The sequence below is a fragment of the Carlito syrichta genome, unplaced genomic scaffold, assembly GCF_000164805.1.
Source record: "Carlito syrichta isolate Samal-C Ts95f unplaced genomic scaffold, Tarsius_syrichta-2.0.1 Scaffold311911, whole genome shotgun sequence".
In the NCBI taxonomy this organism is placed as follows: Eukaryota; Metazoa; Chordata; class Mammalia; order Primates; family Tarsiidae; genus Carlito; species Carlito syrichta.
The window spans coordinates 272,867-300,005 of record NW_007256007.1 but is presented as its reverse complement, the minus strand read 5'-3'; the positions used below and the strand labels follow the sequence as shown (position 1 = coordinate 300,005).

The 27,139-nt window shown below is 46.7% G+C and overlaps 1 protein-coding gene and 1 pseudogene across 2 annotated transcripts in view; both read right to left on the bottom strand.

Annotated features, from left to right (window-relative positions):
- GCN1 (GCN1, eIF2 alpha kinase activator homolog) overlaps positions 1 to 27,139 on the bottom strand; it is a 71,152-nt gene that overhangs the window by 2,441 nt on the left and 41,572 nt on the right. The window contains exons 35-56 of the mRNA XM_008069299.1: positions 26,364 to 26,485; positions 25,923 to 26,037; positions 24,988 to 25,167; positions 20,025 to 20,245; positions 18,470 to 18,538; positions 18,148 to 18,286; positions 17,863 to 18,059; positions 17,524 to 17,666; positions 14,512 to 14,629; positions 14,180 to 14,395; positions 12,901 to 13,065; positions 11,447 to 11,608; positions 11,068 to 11,160; positions 10,631 to 10,774; positions 10,257 to 10,526; positions 9,615 to 9,728; positions 8,882 to 9,112; positions 4,450 to 4,643; positions 4,208 to 4,322; positions 1,531 to 1,627; positions 965 to 1,113; positions 400 to 507 (exon numbers count right to left, since the gene is read on the bottom strand). Coding sequence (XP_008067490.1) covers positions 400 to 507; positions 965 to 1,113; positions 1,531 to 1,627; positions 4,208 to 4,322; positions 4,450 to 4,643; positions 8,882 to 9,112; positions 9,615 to 9,728; positions 10,257 to 10,526; positions 10,631 to 10,774; positions 11,068 to 11,160; positions 11,447 to 11,608; positions 12,901 to 13,065; positions 14,180 to 14,395; positions 14,512 to 14,629; positions 17,524 to 17,666; positions 17,863 to 18,059; positions 18,148 to 18,286; positions 18,470 to 18,538; positions 20,025 to 20,245; positions 24,988 to 25,167; positions 25,923 to 26,037; positions 26,364 to 26,485 — 3,362 coding nt within the window. The remainder of the gene's footprint in view (positions 1 to 399; positions 508 to 964; positions 1,114 to 1,530; positions 1,628 to 4,207; positions 4,323 to 4,449; positions 4,644 to 8,881; positions 9,113 to 9,614; positions 9,729 to 10,256; positions 10,527 to 10,630; positions 10,775 to 11,067; positions 11,161 to 11,446; positions 11,609 to 12,900; positions 13,066 to 14,179; positions 14,396 to 14,511; positions 14,630 to 17,523; positions 17,667 to 17,862; positions 18,060 to 18,147; positions 18,287 to 18,469; positions 18,539 to 20,024; positions 20,246 to 24,987; positions 25,168 to 25,922; positions 26,038 to 26,363; positions 26,486 to 27,139) is intronic.
- LOC103271801 lies at positions 6,552 to 7,710 on the bottom strand (annotated as a pseudogene). The gene has a single exon (XR_505075.2). The product of XR_505075.2 is annotated as a selenoprotein T pseudogene (transcript).

Sequence of the window (27,139 nt, the reverse complement as noted above, 5' to 3'; positions counted from 1 at the left end):
GCGTGTGCCTGTAGTTCCAACTACTTGGAAGGCTGAGGCAGAAGGATCGCTGGAGCCCAGTAGGTCGAGGTTGCGGTGGCCAGGAGCAGCCACTGCACTCCAGTCTGGGCAATAGAGTGAGACTCCAACTCAAAAAAATAAAATAAAATAAAATAAAAATAGTGGTTCTTAATTTGGGGGTGTCATGGGTCAATTTGAGAATCTGACAAAAAAGTTGGACACTCTTCCAGAGAAAAATGCACAAAGTAACACTTGACAATCTGTCCCCAAGGGTTCAGAAATCTCCTGGGGCCATCCATGAAGAACTAGCACACAACTAGTTGAGTTCTGGTGTTCTTTGATCCTGAGGCCTTCTCACAAGTCAGACATGCAGGTCAGACAGTCCCTGCCCCTACTCACCTTAATGAACAGGCTGGAGAGTTTGGCTGGCAACTGTCCTCCTCCTGTCTCAATGTGGTGTCTCATTAGGAAGCCCATGCCCCGGACCCCACTCACTGCAATGGGGATCTGTGGAGCACAGACACAGTTAGAACAGCATCCTGCTCCTTCCTCAGAGCAGCAGCCAGGGAAATCCCATTTCCAAAGAACCTCCAGGACCCTCCACGACTAGTGTCACCCTTTACTACTATTACATCAGAGACTCCTTGCCAGCTCTCATTCAGACAGGCTGCTCTGGCTGAGAGGCAGATGAGCAGTCACTGATTGCCAGAACAGGGAACAGAGACCTTCTGACCTAAAAGGGCACATCTAGATCCTTCAATTCAAAGTCCTTGTTTAGATGATGAAACTGGGATCCAAAGGGATAAAGTATTGGGCCAAGGGCACAGCAAGTTACCAACAAAGGTAAAATTAGAACCCAGGTCTCTTAACACCCAGTTTGGGATCTCCCCATGTTGTGTCAACAAGGCAATGGTTGTGGAATCAGGGGAAGGGGAAGACTGGTCTGGCTACTCAAAAACCTTACCCTGTCTGCCATGGCACTGCTGAGGATCATTTCCTGAACATCACTGCTGTATTTGCCAGCACAGAGTCTACTGGGGGCCACGTTCACAGCCACAGAGAGTGCCAGGCTCCGCCCGTGCCGAACCATCCAGTCAATGCCAGACACATCCGCTGGGTGAAGGACACAACTGAGGTCAACCTGCACTTTACAGCATGCCCCACCCCCATGAAAGCCATGGGCCTATCCCACCTCTAAGAACAGCACGCTGACTTGGAACATAGCAGAAACCCAGGCCACACTGCACACAGATCTCCCTACTATGTTGGCAGAAGCTCCCCAAAGTGGCATATTAAGGAGAGATCTCTCACAAACCACTGCAGTCTTGCCCATGTTCTTTGAGCAGAGACATTCAAGGTTACAAAACCACTGGAGACTCAATTTTGTTTTAAGAGCTGGAATCCCAATGAAAGATTAGCCTAGTTGCTAAAAGACCCTCTGAGGGAGGGAAATAGGTCCCCAAGGACTCTCCCCCAGGGCTGAGACACCCAAACCCCTGAGGGAAACTCCCAAGCGTACAAGAGACCTACCCAGCAAGCACTGCTGAAGAACGGTGCTAAGCTCCTCTTCAGTCAGAAAGGCACACAGTTCCCCTAGGCACCCAGCCGAGGAGATGCGAGTGTTGTCCTAACAGAGCAGAGAAGAAAGTGAGGGCGTGCAGGTGATAGCACCCACTCCACGGGTACTAGGGCAGGTAGCTCTGAAGCCCAGGACAGAGGGCAGTAGAAGAAGGTGGAACATACCACCTCAGGGACTTAAAATCCAGTCCTTCCTTTAGGTGCTCCCAGTGCAGAACTGGAACTGCCATTCACTGAAATTATCACTTGGTGCAGAGTTAAACATTATGCACCCAGCACTTTTCTTAATTATAGAAAACTCCAGTGTGTGTGCATATGGTAATCATCCTCTTAATAGTAATAATAACTGTATTTACATAGCACTTTTCTTCTTAGAAAGTCTAAATGTTTTACATGTATTATCTCAATTACTATCAACAGCCTTGTGAGGCAGGAAGGGGAACAGAGAGGACAGGCACCTCTACCCACGGCTACCTGGTAAGCCGGCTAGAGACAACCACTCTGAGCTCCTTTCCCCCATGGATTCTGTGTGTCATCTCGTGCCCAGATTCTCTCCATTGTGTGAGTGCCCCAATACCACCTCAATTACTTGTGTTTGTCCTAGGAAGTCAAACTAAAGTCACTAATCAGTTCAAGGCAGGTGAAGGCAAGCAAAATCAAAGCCAGCAGCAGCTCCTTGCTGCTCTCTCACCAGCTAAGTATGGAATACCAAGAGAGGGATTTTAAGTGTCATTTTTAGGTGCCAACTTGATATCATGTCCCCAAAACCCAAACAGCCAACCAACCAACCAGGGACTCAGTGACCCGCAGGGAAGCTGATGCCAAACTAGCACCCTGGACTGCCACTTTTTTTTTTCCTGAGTTGGAGTCTTCCTCTGTCGCCCAGGTTGGAGAGCAGTGGCATGCTCACAGCCACCACAGCCTCGACCTGCTGGGCTCAGACAATCCTTCTGCTTCAGCCTTCTAAATAGCTGGAACTACAGACGTGTGCCACCACACCCAGCTAATTTTTTAATTTATTGTATAGACAAGGTTTCACCAAGTTGCCCAGGCTGGTCTTGAACCCCTAGGCTCAGGCAATCCTCTCGCTTCAGACTCCCAAAGTGTTGGGATTACAGGTGTGAGCCACCACGCCCCGCTTGGACTGCCACTTTCAATCCAAGTGGAAGTTCAGAGGGTAAGAGGATGGACTGTCAGAAGTTTGGGCCTCTGAGCTCCAAGCGAAAGTCCAGGTGCCAAGCAAGGTTAAAGCTGACTCTGACACCCACTCTCTCCAACTCCATCTATTTTAAACTGCACTGTGGTGAAATGCAAATTTGTTTAAATACTAACTTTTGAGGCCCAGCACAGTGGCTCACTCATATAATCCCAGCACTTTGGGACGCTGAGGTGAGAGGACTGCCTGAGCCCATGAGTTTGAGACCAGCCTGGGCAACTTGGTGAAACTTTACCTCTACAATAAATCAAGAAAAATTAGCTGGGTGTTATGGTGCATGCCTATAGTTCCAGCTACTTGGAAGACAGAGGTGGAAGGATCACCTGAGCCCAGCAGGTCGAGGCCACAGTGGCTGTGAGCATGCCACTGCACTCCAGCCAGGGCGACAGTGAGACTCCAACTCAGATAAATAGATGGGCGACAATGAGACTTAGACTCAGACTCAGATAGCTAGATGATAGATAAACACTAACTTTTTCTTGTGCTGTGTAGGACCCTGTAAAGGACAGGCTGGGACCAAGAAGGGAGACTCTCCCGTCTGCACCCACACAGAAGACTAGGGCTAGACTAGGGCAGGCAGCTGGGGACCAGATCCAGACCTGCAGAGCTGTGGGAAACACAGCAGCAATAACAGCCAGGCCAACCCGCATGTGTGCACGCACAACGGAGTGTAAAACCACATTAGCCCAAAGGCCCTCTCCTGAGATTAGCCCTACAAATGTAAATTAGGCCACCACAACAGAGGGCTGTCTGTTAAAGGGGAAACAGAAAACTCTTCTCCACAGACTCAACTCCCTATTGGTCCCACAGTGCTGGGCAGCCAATGGGTACTTGACAAATGTTTCTGGACTGGATGGGGCTATTGGAACTGGGGCAGAAGCAGAAGTCCAGGACCCAGATTCTGGTTTTAACTCTACTACTTGCTAGAGTGTGGCCCCAGATGAGTCTTACCCCCTAAAACAGACTTCTAAGACTTCCCGCCTGGCCATACCCTAGAGACCATTTATCTCATCAGATGCTAAGTTTCTTGAGATCTGTGACCATGAGATCTTATTCACCTCTCAGTTAGCCCTTTAGCTCAGCAAATGGTTCCTGAACCAGTGAATGAACCTCTTCATTACGTAAAGGGGATACAAGGGGCTGGGAGGGAAAGTGACTTGCTTAAGGTCAGAGAGCAAATTGGAGAGAGATCTGGGCCTTATCTATAAAACAGAGTAACCAATATCAATAATATCTGTCCTATCTCCCTTACAACCTGAGGAAATGCTTGGTAAACCATGATTAGTGATACAGATGTCAGGAATAATTATTACTACTCAGCTGTATTGTTATTCTAACTCAAAGGAAAGAGGCCAACCAAAGAAAAGGAAAACCAGTGGAGCCCACCAGCCCTGCCGTTCCCTGTAGTCATACCTCATCGTGTCCCAGCATGCTCAGCAGAAGTGAAACAATGTTTTTCCGGATGACAGCATCTACTTTGGCTCCTGCTCCCTGAATCACAAACCTCAGAGCCTGCAGCATGGTGTCCCTACAGAACCAACGTATCAACTTAAACCCTGGCCTCCTCTACTGCCACCATCCCACCAGCACAGGCACAGCCTGGAGCAGCTGCCTGGCCTCCTCGAGGTAACAAAGCTTCCTCACCAACACCATACCTTACACCTGGGTCCTCCATGACACGGATTCCATTGAGTAGCTCTGTGAAGAGGGGATCCACTTTGATGTGGATGGAAATGAGCTTCCCCAACGCATCCGCAGCCTTCAGGCGCACGCTCCTGTTGGAGTCCTGCAGAGCTTTGGTGAAAGTGGTCTGCAGCTGGGGCAAGAAGGGCTTCAGGGCAATCCCAACCTGCAAGAGAACCCACATCCAAAAAACACAGCTGTGGTGGAGCCCAAAGCCACAGTGTACTGCAGGCACGAGAACAAACAACAATCCCAAACCACCACAACTAGCCCAGCTCTTACACAAGACTGGGAACAGACAGCCTGTCAAAGGGGAGCCAAGCACAGTCAGGTTTCACTCAGCCTTCTCTTCATTTTTAGCATCGTTCAACAGACTGGAGGAGGAGGAGGAGGTGGAAGAGAAGGCAATAGCAACCAATGTCCGAGGGAGCTGTCTTGCAGCCTTGGCTATATTAGGGCTTGGCTTAGTGGAGGCCTGTCCACATGAACAGTAACTCAAAGCCTCCTTCTCTGAATACATTAAAGAACAGGCAGAGGGCTGTCAACAATGCTGAAGCACAATTCTACCACCAAAATGGGGAAGCAGACTAGATGCATAAAAGGAGGCACCAGCTACTGAGCAACTCATACACAAGCTAAGCACTTTACATTCAGCCTCAGACCAAGCCTGTCAAACAAATAACCTCGTACACATGTAATCAAAAACCCAGTTCAGTCCCTGACTATATAGAGAAAAACAGCCACACTTTTTATAAAATACGGATGGAGCTAAAAGTAAAGATTTACTTATTGTGAAATAGGAAAATCAGAGTAGCTGACTAAAGGTTCATTGATAAGGTCTGAAAATACCAGAGTTGGGTGGGTTTTTAGTCTGTGAGGAGTCACACCCCAGGGGGATGCCAGTAAATTGGAAGTGGGAACTGTCTGCCTGGGTAATATCTGACTTATGGCCTCAGGGACAAATCCCTTGAGGTAAGGTCTCCATTTGTGTCTACAGTTACAAACATCATAGAAAATAGTATAGAATGCAAGATGAAAATGATACCTAATTTAAAAAAGAAAGACTCAATATTCTATGAAATTAGGCTGCCACAATTCCATTTTCTGGCTGGAAAATTGCTCCTATGCCCACTTCTTTGTTTTTTTTTTTTTTGAGTTGGAGTCTCACTCTGTCGCCCAGACTGGAGTGCAGTGGCCACTCCCGGCCACCTCCGCCTCGACCTGCTGGGCTCCGGCGATCCTTCCACCTCAGTCTTCCAAGTAGCCGGAATTACAGGCATGTGCTACCACACCCGGCTGATTTTTTTGATTTATTGTAGAGATGAGGTCTTGCTGCCCAGGGGGGTCTCGAACCCGCGGGCTCAGGCAATCCACTCACCTCAGCCTCCCAAAGGCATGGGATTACAGGCTGAGCCACCGAACCCGGCTTATGCCCACTTCTTAAAGGAAAAAGCTACAAAGTGTAAGCTTGTTTTTGTTTCCAGGTGACCTTTTTTTTTTTAAGCAAGTCTTGGCTTTGTTTACACTTTCTTTTTCTTTTTTTTTTTTAGCAATAAATTAAAACTTTTTTTATTTAACTCACATCTGCTTAGTTTTTTATTTAATTAAGTATAAAGGCCCAGTTAATCAACTCATTAGATTGGTCAAGGCAAGACACTTGAACTGCACAACAGGACTTAAAAAGCAGTTGATTTTGTAGTAGTTCTCTGATAATCACACACACACACATACACACAAATTTGTAGAGTACTCTGGATATAGGATTTCCCCCAGAATCCTTTTTTTTTTTTGAGTTGGAGTCTCACTCCGTCGCCCAGACTGGAGTGCAGTGGCCGCTCCTGGCCACCGCAGCCTCTCCTGCTGGGCTCCAGCGATCCTTCTGCCTCGCCTCAGCCTTCCGAGTAGCTGGAATTACAGGCATGCGCTACCACGCCCGGCTGATTTTTTGATTTATTGTAGAGATGAGGTCTCGCTGCCCAGGGAGGTCTCAAACCCGCGGGCTCAGGCAATCCACTCACCTCAGCCTCCCAAAGGCGCGGGATTACAGGCTAAGCCACCGAGCCCGGCCCATAATCTTATATAATGTACTGTTCACAATCTGCAGTATTGAACATGGCCAAATTAGAGATGTCTGATAAAATCTTATAAAGTATTTGGGAACTTCAGCTGTATTCCCAAAAAGATCAATTTTAAACTATAAAAAAAGAAATTCATGTAAAAGCACAACAGATTTAACAGACATCTTTGAAAAAAATCAAGTTATAACTCAAGTTTCTACTTTTTTCAATATGACTAAAAAAAAAAAATTACAAGAACTAATGTCTACCTTTCTTTAAAAAACAAAACAAAACAAAAAACATTAACTGGGTGAATTTGAGGGGAAAAAAGCTATACCATATTACTGCACTCCACAAATGTGCAGAATTCCAAAATGTGCCAGCACTGACAAGCTATCTTGCATTGAGGTTTTCCAAGAGGTACAACGAGCCTGCCAAGAAAGTATCTGGTCTGTACTAACAGCTTGCTGTCTTCAGTACAGGCCTTCATAATGTCAGTCACGCTGCTCTTGCAAAAATCCCTTAATGTAAAAGAGCTTTCAGTGCTGATAGGTGGGGCTAAGATTGATGATGTGGGATTGAATCCATATGCACATTGAGCTTCATTTCATTGTCAAGAATTTGAACAAGTTGTTCCATGGATGGAAGGTGATCAGATTCCAGCTTAGACCACACGGGTACATCATTTAAAGTTATCTCAAATGCACCTGTTGACATACATTGATTCTCAGTCATGTTGCTCAAGAAGAAAACCATCATACATGCATAGACCTTATTTTCTTGGCCCCACTGCCAAATGCTAGGAGCTTGCATGCAAAAGAAAGCAAAAGGATCCTTGCCAACAATTATTAAGCCTATTAATACTAGTTTGAAGACTGACAGAAAAGATGCTATGTGTCTATATATTGGTTGGGAGAGGTAATTCTCTCCTTCAATGCAGATGTCTGGGTACCGCTGGCTAATAACCCTCATGTACTCCTCAAACACCCACCTATAACCTCAGGAAACACAAATCTGGAACTTGAGAAGCGGCCCCATGGCGTACTGCATCTTTAATCTTTTGCTGGGCACGCTGCCCAGGTTGCCCGAGGTCTCGCTCCAGACCACCGCCGATGCCGCCACCAGGAGAAGCAGCAGAAGCCTCATCTTAAAGGAGCCAGCCGCTACGGCTGCCCTCAGACCTGTTTACACTTTCTTAAACCTAAAGGGCTTAATTATTGAACCATAAAAACATCATAAGTATATCAGAGCTTGCTTCTTATACTTTTGGCAAAAAATGAAGTCATTTCAGTTGCTCTTAGACTTTTCATTCTCTCATTAGATTCTCTGCATCTTCCTTTTTGTGGCAGTAATAAAGAACTGAAGTATCTTTAACCCTTTGCACTCAGAGACATCTCGTGGATATAACTCGGTCAACTTCACTTTTTTTTTTTTTTACAAAATAGTGAAAAACAAATCACTTCATTATTAAATAGAATAGCGAGGGAACCAATTATTTTATTGTGATGATATGTGGCTTATAATGGAATTTTGGACACTGAGGAATTTATTTATCACCAAAAAATCCAAAATTTTATAATTTTCTAATGTGTAGTAACAGGTAAAACAGTCATCGATATGCATTGCAGGTTCATTGATACATGTTGTGCAACAACAATAATTTGTTTGACATATTCCACTTGGTATTTTTCTATTCAAGCAGACGGTGCAGTCTCGTTTTCTTCCTCCCATATTAATAATATGTAATTTATTGTCCAGTCTGTTATTCAAAGATAGTGTAGAAGGACGTACTTGTACTCGTGATTCCTGAAAACCACTTCTCAAAAATCATATCTCAGTACATATTCCACCTCTTTACTTGCTTTTTCATGCAATTTGAATGGAAAACTTCAAGAAAACATACATTTTTGAAAGGGGACATTTGAGAGGTTTGCTAGAATTACAATCCCGTCAGAGGTGACATTCAAGTGCAAAGAGTTAAACAATGTTTTCATTAATAGCAAATAATATGTACTGCATGCTTAGTATGTGTCAGGCATCATGCCTGACATTTCATCCAACCCTCACATTTAGCAGCCCTTCGTGAGGCAGGCAGCATTATCAATCTCATATTATAGGTAAGGAAACAGGCTCAGAGGCTGTATGGTTTTCCCAAGGTCATCATGGTCACAGAGCTACTAAGTGGAAGACTTGTAATTGAACCATGGTGTAGTGTGTCTAGAGTACAAGGTCTTGACTCCCTCTGCTATGCCGTTTCTCCATAATAAAGCTACCACATGACACCTTGTGTAGGCCCCTGCAGATAGATCTATTCCCTAAGATCCGAATGGACTCATCAGTCACTTACCTTGGCCAGCAAGAGGCTGAGTGTCTCGAGCAGAGCCGCTTTCACATTCCAGCTGAACCTGTCTCCCAGGATGCGGATCAGAGGGCCAGTGATGCTGACCACAGAAGGCCGCAGGGCGTCAGCCGACGTCAGACGGATTACCAAGCCTAAGGCTTTGGCCGCCTCCTCTTTCTGCTCAGGGCTGCCAGTTAGGACTCCCTCCCGCAACACTGGAAGGATGGAGGTCACTCCCTGGCAAAAGAACCACATCTGAGAATCAAAGCTCCAATACCTTGGACTCAGGTGTCTCCCACACAAAATAAGGCTCTCCTGACAGTCACCCTCTCAACTCCATGGAAGTTATATTGATTCGGACTGAATCTCAAGATCACAGGCTGAGAGGGTGCTGGCTAGAGAAGTCTTAACCGATGGTGACAAAAAGATAGGACCCCAACAGGCCTGTCACACAGAGGTAAAATGCACTGCCATTACCTCAGTGGCCCACTTGCTCTGGCTAAGGTGACCTCCATAGCCCAAACCAAAGGTGGCATGAACCTTACCCCATGTGGCCAACCACAGGAAGAAACACACTCACCGTCTGTGAAAGGTTCTGAACACCCAGAATGAAGTCAGACTGACATGGCTGCTGCTCTATAGTCACCCTACCACAGACCTGGGACTGGAGGTGAGGACACAGGAAGGTCCAGGAAGGTGACATGCCCACAGCCCCCTACATCATGAGACCCTGGCTTACCTTCTTTGGAAGGCAGAACCCTGGCACATGCTCGCCTTTGCTCTCATTCCCTATGAGCCGAATTTCCTTGTGCAGTTCTTCAATGAGTGCCAACTGGTTGCCAGCATCCAGTTTCTGTGGGAATCCAGGAAAAAGCAGACAGGATGTACAGCTTTCTCAAAACTGCTTCGAAATAATACAGCAGGAGGAGGGTGTGGGCCAGAGTATAAACAAGACTTGCCACAAGTTGATAAATGTTGAAGCTGGGTGATAGGAGCATGGGGGATTTTTCTAAGTCTATTCTCATCAATGTCTAGAACTTTCTACAACCAAAAGTTGGCTGTAAGCCGGGCTCGGTGGCTCAGCCTATAATCCCGCGCCTCGGGAGGCTGAGGTGAGTGGATTGCCTGAACCTGCGGGTTAGAGACCCGCCTGGACAACTTGGCGAGACCTCATCTCTACAATAAATCAAAAATTAGCCGGGTGTGGTAGCGTGCACCTGTAGTTCCAGCTGCTTGGAAGGCTGAGGAAGAAGGCTCACCAGAGCCCAGCAGGTCAAGGCTGCGGTGGCCGGGAGCGGCTACTGCACTCCAGTCTGGGTGACAGAGTGAGACTCCAACTCAAAAAAAAAAAAGTTGGCTGTAGGGTCAGCAGTCTTCTCACCTTGGTGATGGCATTGAGGGCATCCCAGCTCTCCTCCAGAACCACAGGGCTGGAGTCATTGAAGAGCCGAATCAGGCCTGAGACCAGGCTCCGCAGGTGGCTGGTGTAGTCAGCCTTCGAGCGGGAACAGTAGATGTTGAGAATGATGGCAGCAGCCTGCCTCATGCCCACCTCAGGGCTGCGGGTGGCTTCCAATAGATCTTCGATGATGATCCGGTGCCCTGCTTCATCCTCTACTGATAAAATCACAACCTGACAATTGGCCATCTCCTAAAAATCACAGGGGAACATACGTGCTAAGTACAGATCCTCTGGGGCATGACAAGTCAGCCGTAAGAAAGCAATGGGAGTGAGCATGACCATGATCTCCTTACCAGCTGCTCATCTGGGGTCCCAAGCTTCTCCTTCAAGGCCAACATGACTGCTGGGAAGATCACTCCAAGATGACGGGTCAGGGCATCGCCTGCCACAGACGAAAGGAAAGCCAGCACCCGGGTATTGACAGGTGGAGGTGTCAGCTGATAGAATGATAAACAACATCAACTCAATGAATACTGTGTACACACTCCATGCTAGGCAGTGCACTAGGCTTTGGGAACAGAAGAGTGGGCAGGAAAACCCATGCCCACTGCTCAGGGTCAAATGCCTGCTCCAGTAATCTCAGAGGACACTGGGGGAGTGTCCTGCCTACCTTGTGCCTACAACCAGCCTCCTCTCCCAGCCTCTCAACATCTACATTCAGAACTGGCCTTAATGGCAGGCCCTAGAACAATGATGGGGTCAGAGGGTGTTTGCCATGTGTTTGATTTACCTTGGGCACGAGATAGGGTAGCACCACACGACTCTTAATGGCCATGACTTGCTTCAGACCATCCAATGCAAATTCTGACACGTTCTCATCATCCTGCAGAGGGGCATTTGGGACAACCCTGAGAAACTGGCTCCTGTCCACATCTCTGCTGTTTGAACCAGTCACCGCCAACTTCCTTCTCCACTTGCCTCCATTCCTCCCACTGCACCCACATTTACTTACTGTCAAAGCAGAAGCACAAAACCAAATCTGATTTTATTGCACCCACTCCCTCTGGAGGACCCACATTCCGACTAACTTGGCAGAATAATCCTCCTACATTTTGCTTCTACAAAGACAGTAGAAGCCAAACTGGTAGGTGTGGGGCAGATCTACTTACCAGCTGCTTCAGTAAAAATGGGAGAATGTCTTCCAGGGCCTGGTGACCAATGGTAGAGTGCAGCTGCTCAAAGGTCTTGGCTGCGGCCTCTCTGACCTCCTCCAGTGGGTCACACAAAGCCTTCCTCGCTGTGGGCACAAGGGACTCAGAGAAATACAACACCTGCAACAGCAAGTTGCAATTGCGGAAGAGGTAAGAAAGGAGCAAAAGGAAGCAAAGGCACACAAGCGAAGGTCTCTGACCCAGCCAAGTCACCCTGACTCCCTCTGCCTGACTTTTCTTTTAAATTAATCGTTACTGTGAAAATGCCGAATGTATAAAAGCAGAGAGGATACAACCCCATGTAACCCTCACCCAGACTTAATAATTAACAGCTTGAATTTTTTACGTGAGATCTCCAGATACTTCCCATCTTCTCTAAGAACTCCAAACTCCTTCCCATGACAAGGCCCTGGGTGACCTGGCCCCTCACTCCCTGGGCTCGCTCTTTGGCATATCCTCTTGGAAAACTCCAGGTTCTTCTCAAGTCTCAGCCCAAGTACTTCACCCTCTGTGAAGTCTTTGGGCCTACAAGGGGGACACTGACGGCTCTGTTCCCTTGGTAACCAATCCCACTACAGCAGAGCTCACTGAATTCCAATGACTGATTATGTCAGCTTTGCCACTGGACTGTGAGCACATTATAGGCAAGAACTCGGTCTCTGGAAAACTCAGAAACTATTCAATTAATCAGAACTCTAAAATTTTAGTGACACAATTTATTTTGATTCTTTGCCAAATGCAAATTTTAAAAAAATAAATGTAAGATATATATTGAGACAAGAGGATGCCCAGGCTAAGTAATCGGCTACCTGCTTACGTTTCTAACTGGCCATTCACTGCAATGCTTTGGTGCTTTCATCGAAAAGATGAAGGCAGTACCTATATGCGATCTCAACCTACTCTCCAAGAGTGTTCAAAGATCAGTTACCTCAGAAACTAAGATCAAGCCTTAGAGAGTAGAGTACTCCAAACCCCTAGAATGTTGTTGCTATGGAAGCAGTACTATTGCTAGAGATGTGTTTCCACCCACTGGGTACTGAAACTCTTAACTGCTTCTCTCCTGCAAAGGGTTTGTACACCCCTTCTGCTTGCTCTATGCCACACTCCACCACCCACACACCTGCATGCCTCTCTTTCCCAGTGGTGAAGGGGCATGTATTTTAACTGGACGGATATAGTATCACAAAAGGGACTGATCCTAAACAGCCTCTAGATTGGTAAGAGAGCGATCATCTCCAGTTCCCAAAGGCCACTCAAGGAAGCCTCCAAATCACTTAGCTCTTAGTCTGCAAAATTGGTTGGCATGTCCCCGAGGGCAGGATGAATACTCCAGGCCTCCTGTAATCTCCCCCGCCCTCTGTGTCACATCACCAGCAGGTGCATGGCTTGTGGGGTCTTTAGAAGATACTCACAGCATCCCGGCTGGTAGACTTCATGATCTCACTTAGCCCGATGCATACACCCTGCCTCTCGTCACTCTTCTGAGACCTCAGTCCTTCTTCAAGGATGGGGATAATCTCGGGCAGGATTTTCTCCCCTAACTTCCGCACAAGATCTCCCAAAGTCCTTGCTGCAATCTGTCAGCAGAGATCAAGTTACAAACCTCCTGCAAACTCAGGACTCCCAGAGAACAACTCCAGTATGAGGCTCCTAGAACTTCCTAAACTTAATCTAAGTCATTGACTAAACTTCCCAAGTACTCTTACCCTTACAGAGCCCCCAAACACACTAGTGCTCACAAAACACTACAAAAAAAAATCATCTATTTCACACACATCTGTACAACCTAAAGGGCTGGCACCTTATATATGAACATAAAATTCATCATGTGCTACACAATCAAGGGCCAATTTCCCTGGATTACTGAAATCTTAATCCAGTGCTTTTGCTCAAGGGGAGATAAATCTAAAACAAATGCTTTAAGGAAAAAAAACCCATCTCCTCTATAAGGCCTCATGTAAATACTCCTTTAGAGTCAAATATATAATTTGCTTGCCAGAGATGGGTGTTGGAAGTAGGTCAAAGAATGGCAGAAGTGATCATCAACCCAGTCTGGACACTTCCTCCCAACCACTGAACCCCATCTGCCCCACCAGTGTGCCAGCCTTATCTCATGCCATTGCTGGGTCCTCCCTGCTTTCTCACTCCAGCTATACCAGCCTTGTTCATCCCCTATCGTGTGCCATGTTCCTGCCCACCACAGGGACTTTGCACAGCCCATGCTTGCATCTAAAATGCTATTTATTCTCTCTGGAATGGTCCTTCACCACCTCCTCAATTGGATAGTACATACTCATCTTCAAGCATCACTGCTTCTGAGAAGAGCTCACACACACACACACAGTCAAATGCCCCATTATAAGCATTTGCAGTACCATATAGCACTCACCACAGTCACATTGTATACCTTTGTGTAACTATCTGATTAATATTCATCTCCTCAACCAGACTATATCTCACAAGAATAAGGAATGAGGCTGCCTTTCTTCTCCATTACACCCCCAGGTATTGGGCCCCTGCTTAGCACATAGTAGATGCTTAGCAATATTTGCTGAATGACTAAGTAAATAACTAAATGATTCCCTGTTAGAAGAACCCTAGGTACCCTCCCAAGCTCTGCAGACCCAGCTTTCTAGGCTCTAAAAGGAGGCAGCAGGGGCTGCAGGCCAGAACAAGGCCCAGGAATCTCACCGTTCTCTTATCTGCACAGGTGCTGGCCAGGAAACCCAGTAGGAGCCCAAAGAGAGTAGGCAGGATCTCACGCAAGGTGCGGGGAGTATTGGAGACAACAATCTTCCAGACGTGCAGGGATGCTTGCCGCACCACCAGCTGGGTGTCTGAGCGGCCCATGTACAGCCCTGCCAACACCCGATTCCGCCGATCCACCCCAAGGGCAGTGATGATCGCCTGCAGCCAGTAGAAGGGGAGAAAGAATATAGCGTGGTGAAGGTTCCCCAGCACAGGCATCAGGGCATACCCTACCATCAGCACAGGCAGGAAAACTATCTGGTCCAGGAGGGTACCTTGTTGGACTGGGCAGTTCCAAAGTTATCATCCTCAGAGGCAGTTTCTGTGGTCATCTTCCCTGTGACTCCTGAGATGTGGAACAGGAGATCCCCAAGGAGCTGAACAGAGCTGAACCTAAGGAGACCAAGAACATAGTCATACAGCTTCAAGGAGCAGCCTCAGGCACAAACAAGCACTACACAGAAGACTGGGAAGAAATGCACTCAAAATATTCATGGCAGGTATCTTGGAATGGGAAAAGAGTTAAGATGGTTTTCATTTCCTTACACTTTCCCGCATACTTTCCAGGTTTTCTAGTGATGAACATATGTTACCTTAATAATAAAAAATAAACATTTTTAAAAACATGTACAAATTTCTATAATAAAACTTATAAAAAACAGGCCAGGCCCAGTGGCTCACACCTATAATCCCAGCACTTTGGGAGGCTGGGGCAGGAGGATTGCTTGAGTCCAAGAGTTTGAAATCAGCCTAGGCAACATAACGAGGCCTCGTGTCTACAGAAAATTAAAAAACTAGTCAGATGTGATGGCACACACTTACAGCCCCAGCTATTTAAGAGGCTGAGGCAGAAGGATCACCTGAACCCTGGAGGCCAAGGCTGCAGCAAGCCATGATCATGCCACTGTACTCCAGCCTGGGCAAGAGTGACACTATGACTCAAGGAAAAAAAAAAAAAAGTTACAAAAAACAGAGAGAGCAACAAAAGGGAAACATTAACAGAAAACTAGACAGATTGATCATCAAAAGTGAAGAAATCAGCCAGGTGCAGTAGTTCATGCCTGTAATCCCAGCACTTTGGGAGGCGGAGGTGAGAGTATTGCCTGAGCCCACAAGTTTGAAACCAGCCTGGGTAACATGGTAAGACCTCACCTTTATAATAAATCAAAGAAAAAAATTAGCTGGGCATGGTGGTGAGTGCCTGTAGTTCCAGGTACTTGGAAGGCTGAGGTAGAAAGATCACCTGAGCCCAGCAGGTAGAGGCTGCAGTGGCCGTTGAGCATGCTACTGCACTCTAGACTGAATGACAGAATGAGACTCCGACTCAAAAAAAAGAAGAAACCAGAAGAGGCCTTAGAAAGACAAAACATTTCTCCTCAAATTAGATTTACTGCTTCTATTAATTAGAAAAATATTCATATTCAAACTGAAATTTCAAGAAATACAGAAAAATTTTTTTTTTTTTTTTTTTTTTTATTTTTTATTTTTTTTATTTTTTTGAGTTGGAGTCTCACTCTGTCACCCAGACTGGAGTGCAGTGGCACACTCCCGGCCACCGTAGCTTCGACCTGCTGGGCTCCGGTGATCCTTCCGCCTCAGCTTTCCAAGTAGCCTGAACTACAGGTGTGCACTACCATGCCCGGCTGATTTTTTGATTTATTGTAGAGATGAGGTCTTGCCAAGTTGCCCGGGCGGGTCTCGAACCTGCGGGCTCAGGTAATCCACTCACCTCGGCCTCCCAAAGTCTGGGGTTACAGGCTGAGCCACCGAGCTTGGCCCAGAAAAATATTTTTAAAAGAGAGTGTAAACAATCACTCAAATTCCCAGTACCCAGGCAACTACCCTGACACTCTGGTGACACATCTGTACATATTTCCCTCTATATAACAATAGACATACACACCCCACATGATGTGAGAAAGAGACCCACACTACACACTGAGTGGTTAAGCCATGCTCTGTACTGTCCCGTCAACAGCAGACTAAGGAGCTTTCCTCATCAGCTAATATAGCTCTATGCCATCCCTTCTAATGGTTGAATCAATGTCTACTGTATGGACACGCTATGCTATTTTTAAATGAATCTCCAATTTTTCAAATGACAAGCAATATTACAACAAACATTCTTATGTATACAGCATTAAGCACTTGACCATTAAATACATCCTTGAAATATATCCCTAGAAATAAAATTTCTAAATTAAAAAACAACTCAACATTTAAAATCTTTTTCTTTGAGTGCAGTGGCCGCTCTCGGCCACCGCAGCCTCGACCTGCTGCGCTCCGGCAATCCTTCCGCCTCAGCCTTGCAAGTAGCTGGAATTACAGGCATGCACTACCACACCCAGGTAATTTTTTAAATTTATTGTAGAGATAAGGTCCCGCTGCCCAGGCAGGTCTCGAACACGCGGGCTCAGGCAATCCACTCACCTTAGCCTCCCAAAGGCACGGGATTACAGGTTGAGCCACCGAGCCCGGCAATCTTTTTCTTTTTTGAGTTGGAGTCTCACTCTGTCGCCCAGACTGGAGTGCAGTGGCATGTTCCCAGCCACCGCAGCCTCGACCTGCTGGGCTCCAGCGATCCTTCCGCCTCAGCCTTCCAAGTAGCTGGAACTACAGGCGCGTGCTACCACGCCCGGCTAATTTTTTGATTTATTGTAGAGATGAGGTCTCACCGAGTTGCCCAGGTGGGTCTCGAACCCACAGTCTCAGGCAATCCACTCACCTCAGCCTCCCAAAGCGTGGGATTACAGGCTGATCCACCGAGCCTGGCTACATTTAAAATCTTAATACCAACTATATGACTGACTAGAAAGGACTTTTAAAAAGCAAATTAGAATAAAGACACTGCTACAGGAAACTGGAAAGTTACAAAATGGTTAAAAGCAAAGGTCTGAGGCCAGGCGCAGTGGCTCACACCTATAATCCCAGCACTTTGAGAGGCCAAGGTGAGAGGACTGCCTGAGCCCACGGATTCGAGACTAAGCCTGGGCAACTTTGAGAGACCTCATCTCTACAATAAACCAAAAAATTAGCCAGGCATGGTGGCACGTGCCTGTAGTTCCAGCTACTTCCAAGTAGCTGTAGTGGAAGGATCACTTGAGCCTAGCAAGTCAGGCTACGGTGGCCATGAGCATGCCACTGCACTCCAAGTTGGGCAAAAGAGTGAGACTCCAACTCAAAAAAAAAAAAAAAAAGCAAAGGTCTGGAGAAAGTTGTGAGGGTTCTGCTCTTCTTTTACCAAAATGCAAAGCTCTAGCCCACTGGGGCTCCACCCAAGTTCTCACCTGATTCTCCAGAGGTCATCAAAGAGACCTTGCTCTAACTGGGGCAGCAGCAGGGCGATGGCTGTCTCGGCATACATGGAGATGACCCGCTGGCCCGCACGCAGGGCAGTGTCGCGCACAAATTCATTCTCATCAGCAAGAGCCTAGGTACAAAGAGTGGATCAGCCAGAGCTACCTCCCTGTAGGCACTCAGCCCAAAAGGAAATGGGGCTCCCTGAAAAGCAGGATGATGGCTCTGCCACCTGGCCCCACTTAGGAGGGTGCCCTAGCTCTCCAAGAGAATGCATGCACCCTGCCCTTCTCATTGGCTCTACCCTCACCATGGTCACTGGTACCTACTTTGAGGATACAGGGGATGATGGGCCCCACATAAGGAGTGAACTTGTCTCCAAAGGTGATAGGCAGGTAATTAAACATCATTATGTAACCATCTCGAACGTGGGGCGCAATGTCTACTTTGCTGGCTGTAGCCACAATTTCTGGCATTAGTTTCTCCAACTTCTCCACTCCTAAACCAGCCATGACCTCAGCCAGCCCTGCAACAAAAGGACAGAATGAACCCACTGATTCTGAAAGTCCCTAATGGGCATTCTCAGTCTGGCTCCAAACCTACTGTGGCCTCACCTTGTGCAGCACCTGAGCGATCCACCGAACTCTGTTCATAGGTCAGTGTCTCCATCAGCCATGGAAGTAAGTCCTCAAAGCATGATTCTCCCATGCCCTTGACCATGGCCCCAAGAGCTTTTGCAGACACTGTCCGTACCTGTCATGTAACCAAGAGCAGGGATAGTGAACAAATGTGGCTCAAAACAAGGTAGCCATACAGGAGCAGGGAGGGGTACCTAGGATCTTCTTCCCTTTAACTCAACAGATTCAAAAGCAGCTCTGGAGAATTCTCAGGAATCAGTTTTCTGAGTGAGCTCTCCTTCTACCCCAGCAGACTCACCTCAGGCACAGGGTCCAAAAGAGAAGCTTTCAGGCCAGGCGTCACGCTGGGCAGATAAGGAGCCAAGTCCTACAACACAAGAGGTGACTCAGGTGGAGGCCTGACTTCAGCTTTCTCCAGGGCCAGTTCTGCTGTGGACCCTCACATCCCAATCGAGCAGAAAAACCTTCACTGCTCATAGAACAGAGGGTAAGAGTAACTGGCAAAGAACTCTTCCAACTGGTTCCTTGAAAGCCCTGTGCCACTGCTCTGGGAAACCTACAAAGGACCACAGGCTGATCCGTAACAAGAAACACAGAGCTACTTGTTCAATGCTCTTGCTTCTCCACCCTATTCTTGGGACCAAGGCCTGACCAGAGTCTAGAATCTTTAGGAAATCATTTCTGGTACTTCCCTTTCAGAATTTCATTAACATCTTCTCTTTTTTCATTCAAAATGTTTATTATGTCTCTTGGTGTAGCTTTCAGCTTTAGGGAATAATTTTAAATATAGAAAATGCCTTATGTTCAACAGCAGCATCACTTAAAATAGCAAAAAAAACCCCTTGAACACTATATGACCAATGATAGAAGTATATAAGGTATGGCATACAAATTTATTGGGATATTACATAACTATTAAAAATCAGTTTTATGAATAACTTGTTATAACTGGAATTAAGTTTAAGTTCAGAAATGTCATTTTAAAAATGCAATAAAGGCTGGGCTCAGTGGCTCAGTCTGTAATCCTAGCACTTTGGGAGGCCAAGGCAAGTGATTGCCTGAGTCTGCAGGTTCAAGACCCACCCGGACAACTTGCTGAGACCTCGTCTCTACAATAAATATAAAATTAGCCAGGCATGGTAGTGCGTGCCTGTAGTTCCAGTTTCTTGGAAGGCTGAGGCAGAAGGATCGCCAGAGCCCAGCAGGTCGAGGCTGCAGTGTGCCACTGCACTCCAGTCTGGGCGACAGAGTGAGACTCCAACTGAAACATTAACAGTACTTCTTTTAGTGTTGGGTAACTGTAAATAAAATTTGTGTTTTTCAATTTTTTAATTTCCTGAATGTTCTAGAATTGACCTAACTTTTCCACTTTATCTTCCTTTGCCCATAGTCTCAATAAGCAAAGTAGAGTGTGGCAGATATTGAGATTGCACATGCAAGCTCTGGGGAGCAAACAAACAAAGCAAATTTCCCAAACCAGGCTCACTTCCTCTCAGAGGCTTACAGAAGCAATGTTCGTGACAGGAAGACACCACAAGTAGTCAAAGTAGCACTTTAGTAACACTCCAGATAGGTCAAAGAAGGCAGGCTTTTCCTCCACCTCAATCTGTAAATGGGACCAACTGGCATGGACCTTGGTTGAGGACTAACCTAACAAGGACTTGAACCACTGTGCTCTGCAAGATGCCCAGAGAGCCCAGATTTCTACTTCCTACCCCAAAACAGCCCATTTCTCCCTGCAAACGTAATCAGGGACTAATGTCTATATCCCTCCAAGTCTGCTACGGGTAGGGATTCTGCACCCTAAAGCAGCTTTCCTCTCCAGATCTGTCCCACATCAGCCCCAGCCCTACCTTTTGGTCTGTCAGAGAGTACATGTTGCCAATGATCTGGGCTGCCATCTTCCGCGTGTCTGTAGAACGGTCCTGGAAGGCTCTCTGGACGATGGGCATGATAAGAGCCAAGGATGGGGCATCAATGAAGTGAACAAACTTGGTGTCTAGCAGGGTCTGCAAGCACTTCTGGGTCTTCCTAGAGGGGTCCGTCAGGGCATCCAGCAGGACAGGGGCAATGGCTACACATTCAAACAGGAAAAAGGCTGGTTTGTATGGATCTATGAAATAGCAAAGTCCCTGGGTCCTCAGAACCATAGTGGAACTGAACACAAGATAGGGGCATCCAGGGCACTTCCTTCCTGAAGCCTCACAAGTCAATCCTTTGTGTTGCAGAGCTGTGAGCTGGTTTCAATGGGTACTGAATTGCAGCTACAGTGCTGAGTCTTCATGGGATTACTTCTTGGGCACCTTGGACCTTATTCTAAAACCAGCAACCCAGAAGTGGTTTTGTGAAAACCTGTTTTGAGACACCAAAGGCCCCCCTGAACCAGTGGTAGAAGTGAAGCACACAGTGCTTAGAGCTGCTAAGAACAGATAAAAATGAGCTCTCAAAAACAGCACAACCTGAAAATGGTGACTCATGCCTGTAATCCCAGCACTTTGGGAGGCCAAGGTGGGAGGATCACTTGAGCCCAGGAATTTGAGACCAGCCTAGGCAACAAGACTTCATCCCTACAAAAAATTTTAAAAGTCAGCCGGGCGTGGTGGCCTATAGTCCCTGCTACTCAAGAGGCTGAAGTGGAAGAATCACCTGAAGCCAGGAAGTCAAGGCTGCAATGAGCAGTGATCATTCCACTGCACTCCAGTCTGAGTGACAGAGTGAGACTCAAAGAAAAAAAAAAAAAAACAAGACCCAGCACAGCCTGGCAGAAGGAACTCCAAGAGGAATAATATCTGGCTTATTTTTTCCACAGCCTAGGATGTTTAATTACTATAAAGACCCTTGATGGGCCAGGCTCAGTGGCTCAGCCTGTAATTCCAGCTCTTTGGGAGGTCGAGATGGGTGGATTGCCTGAGCCCGCAGATTCGAGACCAGCCCAGGCAACTTGGCAAGACCTCATCTCTACAATAAATCAAAAATTAGCCGGGCATGGTAGCACATGCCTATAGTTCCAGCTACTTGGAGGCTGAGGCAGAAGGATCGCCAGAGGCCAGCAGGTCAACTGCTGGTATGGCCGTAAGCATGCCGCTGCACTCTAGCCTGAGCAACAGAGTGAGACTCTAACTCAAAGAAAAAAAAAAAAAAAAAAGACACTTGATGACCAAAAATAATTTATAAAAAACCCAAAAACCTAATAACACAATTTTAAAATGGGGCAAAGCACTATACAGATGCAACTATGCAACCAAAAACTATTTGTACCCCCTAAAGCTATAGAAATTTTAAAAAATAAAATAGGCCAAGGATTTGAATTCAGTTCTCCAATGAAGATATGCAAATGGCCAAAAATACATGAAAAGATCCCAACATCATTGGTCATTAGGTAAATGCAAATCAAACCACTATGAGATGCCACTTCACACCCAGTAAGATGGCTATAAAAAAAGACAACTCAGCCGGCTCAATGGCTCAGCCTGTAAGCTCGCACTTTGGGAGGCTGAGGTGAGTGGACTGCCTGAGCCCGCGGGTTCAAGACCCGCCGTCTAGGCAACTTGGAAAGACCTCATCTCTACAATAAATCAAAAAATCAGCCAGGTGTGGTAGAGCATGCCTGTAATTCCGGCTACTCGGAAGGCTGAGGCGGAAGGATTGCCAGCGCCCAGTGGGTAGAGGCTGCAGTGGCCAGAAGCAGCCACTGCACTCCAGTCTGGGTGACACAGTGAGACTCCAACTCAAAAAAACAAAAAAACAAACAAACAAAAAAGACAACTACTGTAATCCCAGCACTTTGGGAGGCAGAGGCGAGAGGACTGCCTCAGCCTGAGGATTCAAGACCAGCCTGGGTAACTTGGTGAGACCTCATCTCTACAATAAATCAAAAAATAAGCCAGGTGTGGTAGCGCGTGCCTGTAGTTACAGCTACTTGGAAGGCTGAGACGGAAGGATCACCTGAGCTCAGCAGGTAGAGGCTGTGGTGGCTGTGAGCATGCCACTGCACTCCAGCCTGGGTGACAGAGTAAGTCTCTGATTCAAACAAAACAAAACAAAATAAAAAAACAGTAACAAGTGTTGACAACTGAAATCCTCATATGTTGCTGTTGCAATGTGAAATGATACAGGCATTTGGACACTGGAAAACAGTCTGGCAGTTCCTCAAAAAGTTAAACAGAGTTACCATATGACCCAACAATTCCATTCCTAGGTATCTAACCAAGAAAACTCAAAACATACGTTCACATAAAACTTTTTACACAAATGTTCATAGCAGCATTTTTCTTAATGGCCCCAAAGTGGAAACAACACAAATGCCCATCAACCAATGAATGGGGGATGGTATGGTGGCTCATGCCTATAATCTTAGCACTTTGGGAGGCGGAGGCATTTGAGCTTTGGAGTTTGAGACCTGCCTAGGCAACATAGTAAGAACTCATCTCTACAAAAAGTACCAAAAAAATTAGCTGGTCATGGAAGCTTGAGCCCAGGAGGTCAAGGCTACAGTGAGCCAGGACCATGCCACTGCACTCCAACTGCATTCCAGCCTGGTAGACAAGAGACCCCAGCTCCAAAAAAAAGAACAGATGAACACAAGGTGGCACATTCACACAACAGAATATCAGTCTCCTATACAAAAGCATGAAGTATTGACTCATGCTACATGGATGAGCCTCAACAACATTCTGCTAAGTAAAAGAGGCCAGACACAAAAGGTCACATAAATACTGTGATTCCATTATATGAAATATCTAGAATAGGCAAATTCATAGAGACAGAGAGAAGCTGTCGGGGTTAAGAGTAGGGGAGAAATGAAAAGTGAATGTTGGTGGCTATGGGGCTTCTTTCTAGGGTAATGAAAACACCCTGGAACTAGCCAGTGGTGATGTTTAAAGAATTTCATGAATACATTAAAGAAAAATCACTGGATTGTACATTCTTAAAAAATGAATTTTGTATTATACAAATTATATTTCATGTTTTAAAAGTCCTAAATGAAGGCATCTCCACTCATTTGATAGAAATGAGACTGCTCTGGGCCTTAGAAATCCCCAGGGCTGTTGTAAAAGTTGAAACGGCCGGGCTTGGTGGCTCAGCCTGTAATCCCGCGCCTTTGGGAGGCTGAGGTGAGTGGATTGCCTGAGCCCGCGGGTTCGAGACCCGCCTGAGCAAGCAAGACCTCATCTCTACAATAAATCAAAAAATTAGCCGGGCATGGTAGCGCGCGCCTGTAATTCCGGCTACTCGGAAGGCTGAGGCGGAAGGATTGCCGGAGCCCAGCAGGTCGAGGCTGCAGTGGCCGGGAGTGGCCACTGCACTCCAGTCTGGGCGACACAGTGAGACTCCAACTCAAGATAAATAAATAAATAAATAAAAATAAAAGTTGAACCCATAGAAGGAGAGAGTAGAATGTGGTTGCAAGGGTGTAGGGGTGGAAAATGTTGGTCAAAGGGTACAAAGTTTCAGTTAGGCAGGGTAAATAAGTTCTGGAGACATAATATGCAGCATAGCAACTACAGTTAATAATACTCTAGTGTATAACTGAAATTTGCTAAGAAGAATAGATTTTAAATGTTCTTACACACACACACACACACACACACACACACACACACACACACACAACTATGTGAGGTAAGAGATATGTTAATGCTTGATTGTGATAATCATTATACAACGTATATACATATGTCAATATTGTACACATAAATATATACAATTTTCTGTTTGAGTTGGAGTCTCACTCTATTGCCCAGGCTAGAGTGCAGTAGCATGCTCATGGCCACCCCAGCATCAACCCACTGGGTTCAGGTGATCCTTCTGCTTCAGCCTTCCAGTACTCGGAAATACAGATACATACTACCAAGCCTGGTGAATTTTTTGATTTATTGTAGAGATGAGGTCTCACCAAGTTGCCCAGGCTGGTCTCGAATCCCCAGACTCAGCCAATCCTCTCACCTAGGCCTCCCAAAGTGCTGGGATTACAGGCTTGAGCCACTGCGCCCAGCCTATACATACAATTTTTACTCATCAGTTATGCTTCAATAAAGCTGGGGAACTTTTTTAAATAAAAAATAAATAAAAATTTTAAAAAGCATGTATCCTTCGTAAATTTTGTGTTTGCCCCACCAGTAACTGAGAAGTATATTGAAATTTCCCACTGTGATATAACGTTTATTAATTCCTCCCTATAGTTAATTATAAATTTTGTTTTATATATTTTGAAATTATTACATGTTGAAATAAACTGACCAGGCACTGATACTCCAAGCTAAAGTTTAAAATTTAACAAGTAATGTGCCAGTGAAGGTGGCTGACTGGGTTTGGTTCCTAGCAATCAACCTCTTCCCATCACTCAAGAAAGAATCACAATAAAGAGAACAGTAAAAGGGACTGGCCATTTCCCTACCCTGTTCCTCTATCACAGACCTCCTGAAATGAGATGGAATAAAAAGTTCTCAAAGAATCTAACATTTCAGATGTGTCGATATGGTCCACAGACTGTCATTCAACTGTTGGTCACATGCTCAGCTTAGTGCACAGGGATCTCTCAGAGTCAAGCTGCTCCTGAACCAATGACTCAGCATCCCTGTCAATGCAGCCAATGATATCAGCTGCAGACCAGTGGGAAAACAGACTGCTTCTAAACTACCTTCAAATAATTATTCTAGGAAAAGTGATTCCCAGGAGTCAAAGATTATTTTACTATGACTATATTTATCTTAGAAGGGCAAAGATCTTAGCTGAATGGGTGCTTTTGTTCCCTGCAGTGTCCAAAGGCAGGCTCGGGGGGAAGTCAGGACAAGCACCTTCATGGGAGAGTCATACCCAAGATCTCCGGGTTCCTGATGACGGAGCCGATCTGCCTAAGTGCCTGCTGTCCGGCCTTCTGGACTTTGACATGGGAATCAGTCAGCACCTCCGTAAGCTTGGGCACGATGTTGGGTAGGCAGGATGACAGCTGCTTAGGAGCACAGTACGCCATTGCTCCCAGCAGTTCCACCGACCCTGCAGACACATGCCCAGCAATTAATCACCAAGTACGGGCCAGCAAGCCACCTGGACTGGCTGTACTAGCAAGGGACATCTAGCCTCTCCCCCTGCAGACTGTGCTCAAGCAGTTCCTGGGAGAAGGGCAGAGAAGGCTGGATCTAGCAGAGAGAGCAAGAAGCTCCCAGTCCTGCTGTGCAGAGATACCAGGAGAGAGGCAGGGTGGTTTGGGGGAAAGAGGTGAGACCAGGATGCGGGAGACCTGGCTTAATCCTCACAACAGTGATCCAAGGTCATTCATTTAATTTCTCTGGACTCAGTTTCCTCATCCACAAGTGAGGAAACTGATTTAGATCTGTGATATTTCTAACTGTAGGGGTAAAGGCTGAAGGATCAATGGGGACACCAAGAGGGAGGACCTTAACCTTCTCCCATCAGAGCAGCTCTGCTTGTATCTGTTTTACCTACTAGGGTTCCAGATAAGATTATATTTTTAAAAAGATTTTTACTGGGGGGAAAAAACCTTTAAAGCCACAGAAAAGCTTTAAAGCTGTAGGATTTCCTGACTTAGGGCTATGGCTCTTGTCAGAGACCAGTTCCTAACATGAAAACACACAAACTACCAAAGGATCAAACCGCCCAAAGGCAGAGGTCTTGGCCCTAACCCTGGACAGGGAACACACACAGGACAAGAGCTGCAGCTTCCTGGATCCCTGCTGAGGGCAGTTTTCAGAACAGGAAGCTGAGAAGAGACACGGAAGGAGCAGCCTTACCAGCTTTGGTCCTCCAGGATTCCTCCTCCAGGGCAGCCAATAAAGAGGGGAGCACCAGCTTCACCCCGTGAGCACTCAGATTGCTCATCACAGCCTTGGCACAGTCATCTGCAGCCTCAAGGGAGGAGAAAAGACGTTCAGGGGCCTCCTCAAGGTCTGACGCAAGTCCTACTATTCTTCCGGTGACCAACATTTATTGGGGTTCTGTTGGGTCAGACCCTGTGCCAGGGCCTACAGGTACAGCTGAGAACACATCTCATAAAGCTTTAGTGCTTTACTGGAAACCAGAGGGGAGTCCAGAGCAGTAACCTGTGCCCCTGGTGTGGGCAGAAGAGATTCCAGTGGCAGGGGCTTTATGCAACCTTTGAGCCTCCCCTGGCCTGTCCACACATTCAGTGGCTTCTTCATGTGAGCAGTCTCCTGTGCAGCCTCAGGACTTACCTCACGCACGTACTGGTTCCCATCCCCGAAGCACAGCAGCAGATGGGGCAACACATGAACCACGTACGGCTCAAAGAGCTTCCCAAGCATGGTGCAGAGCATCTCGAAGGCAAAGAGAGCTCCTAGGGGAGGAGAAGGTGAGACATCTGGAATAGAGTATCTTCTGACGGCAGCCACAGGGAACAGAAGGGCCAGCAACCTCTCTGCTACCTCCTCCCCCTCTGGAAACACTCAGGACAGCTGTGAGACTAAGTGGTTTCCCCACAAGGGAGCAGCACCCTCCACCTCAGCTCAAGAAGCCCAGAGCAGATTTGTAGCTGAACAAAAGGGAGGAGAGCAGGGGAGCTGTCCATCACTTTTTGGCACTAACAGCTAGAAAGGCAAAAGCTCTCAGCTAAGGGTGTTGCTGAGTTAGAAATTATAAAGTTGGCTGGGCTCGGTGGCTCAGCCTGTAATCCTATACTTTGGGAGGCCGAAGTGAGTGAACTGCCTAAGCTCGTGGGTTCGTGACCCACCTGGGCAACTTGGTGAGACCTCATCTCTACAATAAATCAGAAAAACTGGTCAGGTGTGGTAGCGCGCACCCGTAGTTCCAGCTACTTGGAAGGCTGAGGCGGAAGGATCGCCAGAGCCCAGCATGTTGAGGCTGTGGTGGCTGGGAGCATGCCACTGCACTCCAGTCTGGGTGACAGAGTGAGACTCCAGCTCAAAAGAAATCATAGCCAGGCTCGGTGGCTCAGCCTGTAATCCCACGCCTTTGGGAGGCTGAGGTGAGT